The sequence below is a fragment of the Epinephelus moara genome, chromosome 12 (assembly GCF_006386435.1).
Source record: "Epinephelus moara isolate mb chromosome 12, YSFRI_EMoa_1.0, whole genome shotgun sequence".
Classification (NCBI taxonomy): domain Eukaryota; kingdom Metazoa; phylum Chordata; class Actinopteri; order Perciformes; family Serranidae; genus Epinephelus; species Epinephelus moara.
In genome coordinates, this window is record NC_065517.1 from 26,176,629 (window position 1) to 26,188,978 (window position 12,350).

At 43.0% G+C, this 12,350-nt stretch overlaps 1 protein-coding gene across 1 annotated transcript in view; it reads right to left on the reverse strand.

The window, feature by feature from the left end:
- The window catches only part of LOC126399208 (nesprin-1-like), a 59,609-nt gene extending 55,913 nt beyond the window's left edge, over positions 1-3,696 (reverse strand). Inside the window, exons 1-2 of the mRNA XM_050059062.1 lie at positions 3,539-3,696; positions 488-549 (exon numbers count right to left, since the gene is read on the reverse strand). Of these exons, the coding sequence (XP_049915019.1) occupies positions 488-549; positions 3,539-3,683 (207 nt within the window). The 5' untranslated portion in view covers positions 3,684-3,696. The remainder of the gene's footprint in view (positions 1-487; positions 550-3,538) is intronic.
- Positions 3,697-12,350: the final 8,654 nt, after the last annotated feature.

A 12,350-nucleotide genomic window follows, 5' to 3' on the forward strand; every position in this document is an offset into this window, starting at 1 on the left:
TAAGAAGGCAAATGAAGGGCAGTCTTTAACTAAAAACTCTTATCCTGAACAATCTAAATTGGCCCATATTGAGATAAAGAGCTTACAGGTTACTAAGACTTAAATTATTGACAGTAGCTTGCAGGAAAAAAGATATACAGTGTATTAAATGCTGTAACGTGAAAGCGATAATTAGAGTGCGAGTAAATCCTTGCTACGAGCTATATGAGATTGGAGGAATAAAAAGGAACATGAAAGGCATGCGAGTAAGAATGAATGTGTGTGTGTGGTCTTAGCTGGCACAGTCAGTCCCATGACCAGCTCCACAGCGTTTTGGAAATGGAGCAAAAGTCACAGAGAGCACGGCGGACAGAGTGTAGAGGAGCAGAGTGATTGGAAGTGGAAAAGCAGTGAGATGGATAAGTTTTCAATCCACCAGCACCAGCGTTTGTGTAAAGGGAAAACACAATGCTGGCAGCAGCAGTGGGAATCAACCAGACTCTCTTACCTTTGCCAAGTGGGAATTGATCCATTTCGTGAATGTCCTTTTCTGCACAGCCTCCTGCTCATCTGTAAATCAGAGCCCAGAGCGTCACTATCAGTCACATGCAATAATAAACAAAGAGGCGATTAAAACACAATCTTCTCATTGTCTATTGTTTTGAGAGATGATTGGGTTTGCAGAGCTGGATGGCGACTCTAATTAACTTTGATATTACTACTGTCCGTCTGATGTGTCTGAACGCAGTCACACCACATCATACCTAACACTGATATGGTAAGAAAAGGCATTTGACATTTAAAGATGACATTTTCACTAGCTGGACTCCTCTTACTGCAGACAGAAAATCCTGCTCTCAAAAATGCCCTTTAGATGATAGAAGGCCAGTGGTTCTTCTTCTATACCATGACATGTACCTCTGCCATGATCTATAAGAGGGTTTTTGCATTTCTGACCACAGTTCAAGCATGCAATCAGTCTCACAAACAGAATGCCAACCTTACTCTAAATGTACTGATTTACCTCTATATGAGGAAGGACATTGTTTGTGGTGGCTGCAGCGATAAAGCCCATTTAGCAAAGGCACAATCAATAGCATAGATGTCTGCAGACGATGTCCCCTAAAAAGCCACTTAACTTAAATGAGGACAAGACATAAATCAAGATGTGTCACTCACATGTGCACAAGCAAACATAACAGTACATATACTAGGGTCAGGTCAAGAGCTGGCTCCAGTTGAGAACCAGTCCTAAATGTCTGATCCATCTGAATCCTATGCCTCCAAGTGTATCAATTCCTCTTTTTTGGATGTCAGCATGTTGTGCAGTGCAAAACAATGACGCCACACTCTACGCTGCTGGACACTTGCAACAAGAAGTTAACGGTCCAAAGCATGGCTTCATTTCATAAAAAAGATGACTACAGTGCTGCCACAGTAACAGTGGAAACAACAGCAGTATGCTGAGACATTTAGCTACACAACATGGGCTTCGATTCCAGGAATGACATGTATTGACACTCTACACAAAAATGCCACGGCTTCTCAACTGAGCAGCCCATCTGTTACTGTTGGTAAATATCCTACGGTATAGACATTAATATATAATAACACTAGTGCCACACAGGCAGACTTAGCACTTAAGACTTAGATTTTTTTCTTTGACTATGGAAAAATAAATTAAAATGAATGCTGTACAAATATTTTCTCTTTTCATCTACACTATCTTCACACTCTGAGATAATTAAGAGTTGCATTTCACCTACTTTTTTCCACTCAGAATATTCATCAGGATCTAATAATGGAATTGATCGAGAATCAGACCAATAAGCAGAGCTAATAATGCCATTGGTATCAACAAAATATTGTCAGTTCCCATCCCTAACATACACACACTCACACAGGCAAACACAGCATAGAGGCAAGAACTGTATGTTCTGCAGGATTTTTAGAACCAACTACTGCATTACGGCTGTAATCTCTCCTTCCTGATTCCCTATTGACAGCAAAATTCATTGTTGCTTGCAGCCAGTGCAATAACAATTGGGACTTCTGCGACAGTTACATCTGTAATCGACAAATTCATGTGCAGCTGTCACATGAACCCCATTATAATGTACACACACCAGATGTATGGTCTGCCTGAGACTTCTAAGGATCCAATCATGTACAGTGACTGGCACATGTGGCAATGTTTTTTTTTCTGTCCCGTCTGCGCCACAGAGCAATATCCTTGAGATAAGCATGTTATCAGCGAGAGAGGACGTCTGACACAGTGCTTCCCTCTACCTTAATGAAATATGCTGACGGCTTGATTACACTCAAGTTGGTTAGTGTGTCACTAGGTACTGTGGGCAGACGTGAACAGCGAGGGGTGTGTGTGCATCAGAGAGGTGGGAGGTGGGGGGAGCTGTTCATACATAATGCAGATACATTCACGCAAAGTCATACGTGCCACTGAGCAGGTTCCCGTTCTATGAATTAATCTTTTGATTGGGTCCAGGAGTAATCAAATATTGATGGGCGGTAATATTGGAGGAGAATGAGAAAGATTTAGCCCCCCACATCCTGGAACAGGAACATGTGTGACGGAGAACATGTCTGCACGAGCGTGGTGCCAGCCTCTTAGTCTCAGGGACGAGGTGACTTTGAACTCTGCGCACACACACTTAAGCACACACACATTCACATTCTTTCAATACCACAAAGGGAAACAGCCGTCCTTAGTAACCATGCCTCGCAGCAGCGTTTTAACACACTTGATTACCTTCTCGGCTCGTGTTGGCCTGTATCATCATTAGTCTCATCTGCAGTCCCTGAGTTCTCACTCTGACCCCCCACAGTGAAGATGACCTTAATGAAATATCATCAAATCTAGCTAGTTGTCTCAGAGGCTCTGCCTATAGATGAAGTGTAAAGCAACCATTCTGATGCATTCTCTGCTTATTTCCCTATAGGATGGCTAACGTGACTGGAAACAAATCCAAAGAAACATTATGGTAATGTCTCTTGGAATCTAATCTAATCTATCAGACAGTGAGACAGTCAGACAGAAGGCTGAATGCATGGTATCCAAATACAGATGAGCAGACAGGCGGACCGCCACAGGGTCAAACAGAGAGATAAGAAATCAAACATTTTGACAGTTTGCCCGCTGTGCTGTGACACATGCAGTGAGCTGGTGCTTGTCTGCTGGGTATGCTTGCTTCACCTGCTGCAGGCTCAGAGCTCAGCGACCTCCCTGCACACAGACGCACACACACTCTGCCAAAGTGGAAACGCCCCCTTCAAATTTCTGCCTATTTTGCTTAACACACACTGCGTCCACAGCCCAAAAAAAAATATCTGCAGGAACCACTTCAGAGAGGAAATCACACTGCAAAATGCACAGACTCACATACGGTAGGAAGATACAGTCCATACTGCAGTGCCACGTTAAATATCACGGCATACCCTGCAAACATGCAAAATACACACACACTGTGTACTTGCCTTCTTTTTCCTCACACTCTCCATCTCGATAGGGGACACACATTCATGCACACACTGTCCCACTTACCGCGGAGGTAGTGGAAGAACCCAGCCACCAGGTTGAGGGATGTGTTCTTTTTCGGGGAGCCTTCGCCCCCTGCCCGCCGTGCCATCTTGTACCCCAGACTACGCCTCGGTTCCCGCCTGTTTTCATGGGGACGTTGAGAGGACATTCACGGCAACCTCCGGGAGAGAGGCTACACTTGCCCTTGCTCCTGCCCTTGCTGCTTCTCCCTCTCTTATTTTGGGGAGGTGTCGTTAAGGAGCTCCCTTGAGCGCTGGACCTCCCGAGATGACAGCAGTGAAACTGTTGTTCTGAGTCAAAGCAGGGAGGAAGGTTTCACCCTCCTGTTCGCCTCTCGTCTTGCTGTCCTCTGTCCTGTCCTGCAGTAACGGGCTGCAGACTCAGTCAGACTCAGTGTTTTTCCTGCCTGTTAAGCAGCTTGGGAGTGTGATGTGAGTGTACGCGTGAGACTGTTTGTGTGTGTGTGTGTGTGTGTGTGTGTGTGTGTGTTTGTGTGAGAGTGTGTGTGTATGTGTGTCAGTGAGAGCAGTGCAGTGTCGGCTTGCCTCAGCATCAATCTTTCTTGCTTAGTCCCTCTCCCTCTCTCTTTCCCTCTCACATACTCTCTACCTCTGTCTTTCCCTCCCACGTTCTCTCTCTCTCTCTCTCTCTCTCTCTTAATTTCTCACTGTAGGCTGCAGGAACAATCCACTTCCCTCCACTGGCCAGCCAATCAGAGTGCGTGGGAATGAATGATGTCACAGCAGCCCCGTACTGATGTGGAGAGGGAGAACTGAGTGGTGGGTGGGTTGAAGGGGACCGTTTAGCAGGTTAGGAGAGCAGGAAGTGTGAGCTCTACTCTGACAGCATCGTACACACACACACACACACACACACACACACCAGGACAGACGTGCAGGAATTCCCTATGTGTTCCTGGCACTCTAATACCCCTCCTCTCTCTGTCTCATCCACACAGATACCATGCGGTGCTCTGAGGCTTGCAGCTTTCTAGTCTATAGAGCCTGCAGGGGAGCAGAGTATCACTGGCAGTCGTCCTGTCTGATCTGCTACTGTAACGTCTTCAAAAGGGATCAGCTTTCATCTGAACCACAGTCGCGTACAGTATATCTGTCTTGTTTGTTTTCTCCCAGGGAGGGAATACTGTATTGAACAGTATACAATAGAGGTGAATACAATATCCGAAGACACATTTAGATGGCATACAGAAGGTAATACTAAGCAAGATCAGAGTTTAAAGTGTCTGAAGACAATATAGGCAAGTCCAGAAAATAAAAAACAATGTTAAGAGTGGGGCTGACCCAAATGCTTCAAAGCATGCATTACCCCAAAAATCCCCAACAGTCTCAGATATGGACATTTAAACTTAGCGATAGCTTTGTGACTCACTCTCAATGTCAGTCACCAGCAGTTGAGCACTACTGAAACTGGACAGTTTGACCACATGTAGTACGCTACTTTCAAAGTGTGCCAGATATGCTTAAGTCTGGGTCTTCACCAGGGTGTCTGTGACCCCTTGGGGATCATCACAGTTAATGCAAGGGGGCTATTTTTCCTAAAAGTAATATGTGTCTGAAAATACACATTAACATGAATTAACATGTTATTAGCAAATATAAACTGGCTTATTAAAAAAAATCTATTTAATTTACAGCACAAAACATTAATGATACGTTAAAAGTTACCCATGAATCCTTGTGCAATCACGTGAGCTCGCTAACACTAATCACTGTATTGTACTAATTGGCCAGTTAGCTATATTAGTATTGGTATGTCAAGTGTATGGACATTCTTGTGAGCCACAATGGATGGTTTTGTAACTTTCTGGGCCAAAGACTCACATACCGTTCACCTCTGAAACCACTAGTGAAAGTGCAGAGGGTGTGGTTAACACACCTGGCCATGCTACAACTGCTGCTGACTTAACAGCAACAGGCAAAATCAAATGAGAGAAGACCCAAGCATATTCATAGAATTTATTAGAATGAGTCCAATTCAATTTTATACAATATATATCCGTCTCTAACAAAGGGGTCCTTGGTCTGAAAAACGTTTAAGACCCCTGTGCTAAAGGAAACTGGCATATATCACAAATCTACAACGAGCTTGGCAAATCACTTGAAAACTGGAAGTAACAGCTTAGTGATCTCTTTCATTTATGGCCAGTGTTAAAGCAAGCTAGTGGCTAATTGCCAAATTATTTTACATGCAAAAGTCGGACTTTTGTACACATATTTCATTAACCCCCTCCTCCAAAGTTTATACTCATATAAACTCATATAACACTATTAGCCCCTAGCTAATAGTGTTATAACCTCTGTTCATTCTGAATGTGTGATCTGTATAACAGTGGTAACACTCCTTGTAAAACATCAGCATCAAACCAGGCGGAAAACAGACAGCATTGCAGACAATGGTAGTATTGTTCAGCCAGCTACTCTGAATTCAGTATCTAAAGAGACACTCTCCAACCACAACGGTTACTGGAGTTGATACCAGGAACTGAATCAGAAGCAAGCCTGTGTTATGGAGCCAAAATTACTCCATCCCCCTCCACTGCTGCAGTAAAATTATAGCAGCAAATACTGGCGTTGCAGTACAGTGACCTCTCCTCTTTTTCACTGTCTGATTTCTATCTGTTTCTGTCTAACCTGTGCTCTCTCCTATTCAGTCTATTTTCCTCATATTTTGCCCCTCATATTCCCTAACACACACACACACACACACACACACACACACACACACATACACATAGACATACACGCACACACACACAGGCTCTGGCAATATTAAAAACACTGGGCTCTTCTTTGAAACCATATTCAGAGAGTTTTCAGGAAAGCAATATTCATGCAGAATAGCCTGGTGGGTCTTATATCAGCCTTAAAGATGAAAGGACCATTCATCATTTGTGTGATTTTCCCTTTTGTTCTTTGGGTTCCCCCATAAGGGATTTTAATTATGAAAGTCATCAATAACCAATGGCAGCTGTCATCCGCTATCTGTCTGCTGATAATCACACTGCTGACACTCCTCCCTTTAACAGCCCTGAAACTGGCCGTCAGTGCCATCACGAGCCTATTCCACGGACCTGTCTTTGAATCCAGTGTCCGTTTCACATGTCTGTGTATACGGTGTGATTGCTGTGTATGTGCCTGAGTGTGTGTGGACAGGTATTATAGATAGACTGGGAGTAAGAGTTCAAAGAAATATTCATGTAGTCCTGTTTTTCATATTTACATATACATTGCCTTTACTTGCACGCCCTGGACTATAAAAACATAATTTTACGGCAGTGGAAAGCAGAATCCAGTGAGACATTCACACTGCACACACTCACAGTCCTGACTCAATAATACTATAGCAAACTACAGCGAGACAAAAAGACGAATATCTATTGTTCTTTACATACTGCTGTTTGTGCAGCCCACACAATATCAATGATGTAAATAATGGAACAGACCACATTGACTGATGAGCTCACACACCTTTTTTTCTATCCATAACAATCTCTCTGGCAAATTAAAGATGTTTTGGTGTCTGATAAATCATTCCTGAAGAGTCACACTTCAATTCAGAAGTGTGAAGGAACTATCCAAGGTGCTGAACCCGTCAATGAGAATCCTTTTAGCCTGACAATAAATTTCGGTTTAATGCAACACATTTTCAAGGAAGCAACAGAAAATGAAGACCAATTATAGACACGCTGGAACTCCAAATAGTCTATTAAGACGCAACATTTCTGTTTTTGTCGGTATGTTTTTGGGAATTCTTACAGTTATCTTTCCTTAGTGCAGCGGAGAGTGAGAGCGCTGAACTTCCCGGGAGAACTAAACTGTTTAGAAAAACAACCCCGGGACAAAATCAAAACAAGATGGTGAGGATTCATGGGACTTATTAGGCTTCACCATGGGAGTTCAGAGAAATACAGGGTGAGCAGGTGCATACACACACATACACACACACGCAGTAAAATAAGCTGAATGGAGACAGAATCATTTTCTCGTCTACTGTATGTGCAAGAATAAACCCACAGACTCCTTTAGGCTGCAGATCTCAGGAGTGTTTCATGAGAGAAAGGGGGTTGGGGGGGGTTGGTTGGAGGGTTAAAACAGACTGAACCTCAGCTGGTCTGGATCCCTAATGGCGCCCCTGGCAGCCCTACAAAACACCAGATCCCTCTCTGAGGTTGTGGAGGTTGGACGTGGGTCAGCGCCCGGCGCACACACAGGTATGTCTGCGGGGTGCGAGGCTTCCTGAGGAGAGGAGGAACAGCCTCTTTTCAGCCATTAAAGGAAAAACAAACGGCCTCCTGGAGGGTGGAATAACGCTGCTTCTGCTCATATCGTAATCTATTCACCCCAAGGATATTTGGGTTTTCTTTCTGAGCAGCCAAGACTTCTTATTGAGCCTTATGAGGAGTGTAAAGAGACACAGCGCCACCTAGTGGGCAAGCTCTAAGCATGTGAAGTTCTCTTTGTAAGTCTGCAGAAGTACAGTAGAGACAACACAGGACATATCAGGACAGGAAAAATGAACAAGCTCAGCATAAGCTCAGCTTTTAAAATGCAGCCTCCCAGATGACCCTGCTCTGCACTTGAGCATCTCTGATCTCTCTTAATCTATTAATGACTCCACAACTCACCAGCAGTGATTACAGTCGCTCAGATACAGACAGGCGCTCCACACGTACTGTGCAAGGTTACACACTCTGCTGTCAAGTATTAATTTAGTAATGCATTAATTTAATTATATTATCTTAATATTATTCAAGCTGGTGGACATTTAAATTCAAAGAACAGTACTACAGAAGCATGAACAGCTCTAGTGAGAGTCACAGTGGCAGTGTTCAGACCATGCTGCTATATACAGGAGCCTGTTAGTTTCTCTAATGCATCTTCTTTTGCAGTAAAACATTAATGGAGCATGCCTGGTAAAGCTATGAGGCACTAAATGGATGCCTCTGTTGTGTACTAGAGAGGTAACCTGTAATTGCTCCATACTCAAACACACACACACACACACACACACACACACACACACACACACACACACACACAGCACATGCACACACACATTTCTAAACCACCAAGCTGACACACAAAGTGATTTAACAGGTTTTGGTGGCTTTTTTGCCCCTCTACTCCTCCCAACAGCTTCTTTATCCACTTCCTGATTCCAGCTCTTCTCTTTCACCCCCAACAATTCCTAATTTAAAAAAACCCTTCTCTGCACTTCCGCCGGAGTACTTTAGCCCTTAAACTCAATAACACCCTCTATCACACCCTCAGCACGTCCACTCAACCCTCACGTGCCCATTCAGCCTCTCCATTCGCCACCCCACTTTCATTTACAGCGCATTTTTACCAGTCCCAACATAAGTGCTGAGACGGAAGTCCAAATGCCAACCCATTAGCATAGCTAATTACATTTCAGTAATAATGACACCACATTAAAGAGAGTAAGAAGGGGGGAACAAGTCAAAGTGATTATCAAAACAACCCCTTTCCTCTTTCAAGCACCAGCACTCCCTTTTCAGCGCCAGATGTGCAGGGAAGGCACTTTGTCGGTGACAAAAATGTCCAAATATCACAGTGTTCATTAAAGCCAGGCCACTGATACAGTAATTTCAGCTATTTCAGCACCTGCAGTACTGACAAGCACATACACATGCACACACGCACAGACGAAGCAATGAAGCAGATGAGCATGCCAATGAATTAAAGCAGTAAAAGATAAGGTATTTGAAATCTAAAAGAAACAAATGGAAAATTTTATAGTAAAAACTGAATAAAATACAAAAATATATCATAACATTTTATCAGCTAGATTTCAAACCATTATTGATACCTAGCATAAAAAATATAGTGAGTTCAGTTATTAGTTTGATATATTTCTGACAGAATTGCAGCAGAAAACCAGATACTGTCCTGTGGCAAATCATTTTTACATTGTGCATTATTGGATTTGAGATACAATTTTCATCCTGTTTTTTTAGGGTCTCTTTTATCAGGTGAATACATTCAGCTGAACAAAACCACATTTTAACACCATACACAAACAGAATGAACACGTGGCTGATACAAAGCATCTATTCCCCAGGAGCACCAGGGGTCATATCAAAACGCCACTCAGTGGCACTAAGAGCATTAGAAAGACTCAATTTAGCTTTGAAAAAATATTTCCAGCTTGATGTTTCTCTGCTCACTGCGAATGTGTGTGTAATGATGTTGTGTGTGTGTGTGTGTGTGTGTGTGTGTGTGTGTGTGCGCACGATGATTTTGTGTGTGTGCGCGCGATGATTTTCTGTGAGTGTGTGTGTGTGTGTGTGTGTGTTTGTGTGATGCTTTGTGTGCGTGGGAGTGCAGGAGTGGGTCAGACAGTCTAAGCTCTTTATCCAGGTTCAGTGGCCTGCCACACATTACAGGGACGAGTAAAGTGAAAGGACTGGCGTCAGCACACTAAATAAATCACTGTGGCCAGAGCAGTAAATTCAGTTATAAGTCCCATCTTTGCTGTGAAATAAAAATACAGGGTGGAACAGAGCCAAAATCATGTCGAACACAACCACTTGAGAGAATTTATTCTTATCCAGCTGGGTCCATTTTCTGTCTTATTGAAAATGAATACAAACTGATTGTTTTTGCAGTCAGCAGATGTATGCCTTTTGTTTTACTCTAACAACAACCACCTGTCCAGTTAGTAATCCTATTCTGTTGAGGCATTATTCATTTCCTTCAAATTCCCTAAACATCGCCTGAATGCTCACTTTTTCTCGCTGTACATTCTTGAATTATTAAAAGCAGAAAAACGGGGTTTGTTGTGTCAGGTGGCAGGTTGTGTTTGTGTCTGCAGCGGGAAGCCTCGGAGCGAGAAAGGGCTCGAGGGGACAGATGTCAGCATGCAACACAACAGGAAATAGCATTTCATAGATACAGCATCTCCATTGATTTGTTTTGCATTGATGGTAAAAGAAAAGGGATCACGGATGTCCTCCCCCCAGGAGCATGGTGATTGAATCCAGGAGGAGTAAACAATGACACTGCATGAGCTGACAAAGTGCCTCATTTTGCATTGATATGTGCAAGGTAAGTTGCCTTTATAAACACGATAATAAAATTAGAGATGAAACGTTCAGGCTAGCTTTGGTGTTCTTTGAATGTCAGTGCTGTTTTCTGTGAGAGACAGATTATTTGAAAATAGCTACTGCTGTGATAAACCCAAACCATCTGGTGCTCCAAGCAGATTAAAATAAAAGCTGGGAATGACTTATTTCACTACTAACTCAGGTACGCTGAAATCATCATATTATCTGGCCAGCTGACCTCTCAGAGGTCACAATCTGACCTCTATTTAAAAACCTTCGAGTGCTAAATGGACCGCCAGAGGCAGAATTTTCCACCATCCAATCACACTGACAGGTGAAAAAAAGGGACAGAGGTGTCTGTGGGTGAAAGATAAGGGTGTGCCTGAGAATCAAAGTATTACAGACAGAGGCTGAATGTGTCTTGGGGTCACAGGCTGAGGTGTCAGGATTTTATCAGTGAGGACATTGTTCTGTACGTCTGTCAAAACTATCTTATGCCTCAATCTGACAGACAGAATCAGAGATGTTTTAGAAATGCTGCAGGAACTGTATCACGGAATCAGTGTGGCCTTAAGCTGTAACTGCGCTCAACATTGAATGTAATGGTCCATAATGGGTCAACAGTATCACAGGATCCTGTAAATATTCCTTTCATTACATCTGTAGAGTCTTTGTACTGCCAGTTTCATTAAATGCGGCTTGTGTTGTGTAACATTTTAGGCAATCTGCCTTGTGAAGTTCAGCTCAATCGATAGACATCCAACTTGGCAGAAATGCTAACACAGAAATGCCAAAAGGAGGTGTCATTTCTTAAAGGGATACTCTGCCAATTTTCAACCAGCTGTTAGTATTAGAACAATATGGGTGGTGTGTGTAAATAAACTTCCCTCCATCTTACCAACACCCAGATCTCTCAGCTCACCTCTCATCTCAAATCTGCCAGATGACGTGAACATTTTTTATTGCTATTGGGCTGTTGCTCAAATTGATTGTTTTTCTGCATTTTTGTGTGCCCACCACCACAGACACAAAGAGTATAGAAGCGAATTGCCAGAGAGATCCACCCAAGTCTCTCTCAAACTCCGACCAAAGGGTCAAACTAGGCACTAAATATAAACCAAGATTCTGTTACTGCATTACCTGTTTCTTGCCAAAACGTTTTCAGAAACAAATTTAGTGCACTGTTTTGCTATAATACAAGAGTTTGTGAACAGGATGTGAGTGGCACACTGTTTCCTGTATTGTAGAAATGGAGGCTTTAAAACCTGAGATCAAACAGTAAAACTTAGCAGTGCAAATCAAATACAAACCGAGATTCTGTTACTGGGTTGCCTATCTCTCACCTAAAATGTTTTCAGACGCATATCTTAGCTTACCATTAAACTGTAATTCGAGTTTGTTTGTTACCAGCCAGCCCCTGTATTGTTAAGTGTGTCAAAGCCATAGATGTACAAAGAAAACTGGTTACAGCTGTAAGTCTTTGGGAAAAAAGTCTTTTTAGGCCCAATGGCATCACATGACAAACCCAGATGTTGTAATTCCACATGTGGCCGCTATGTGAAATTGGCTTCAAAGCCTGGCGCAGTGCCTGGGTGCTTGGTCAAAACAGATAAGCTCACATTATATACCGCAAGTGAGAGCATTTATTGGTCCAGTGCATTCTGGTAGCTGTAGGTTTGCTACCTCTTGAACCAAAGCGAAAGCCACAGCCCTTTTACTCTGGTCAAC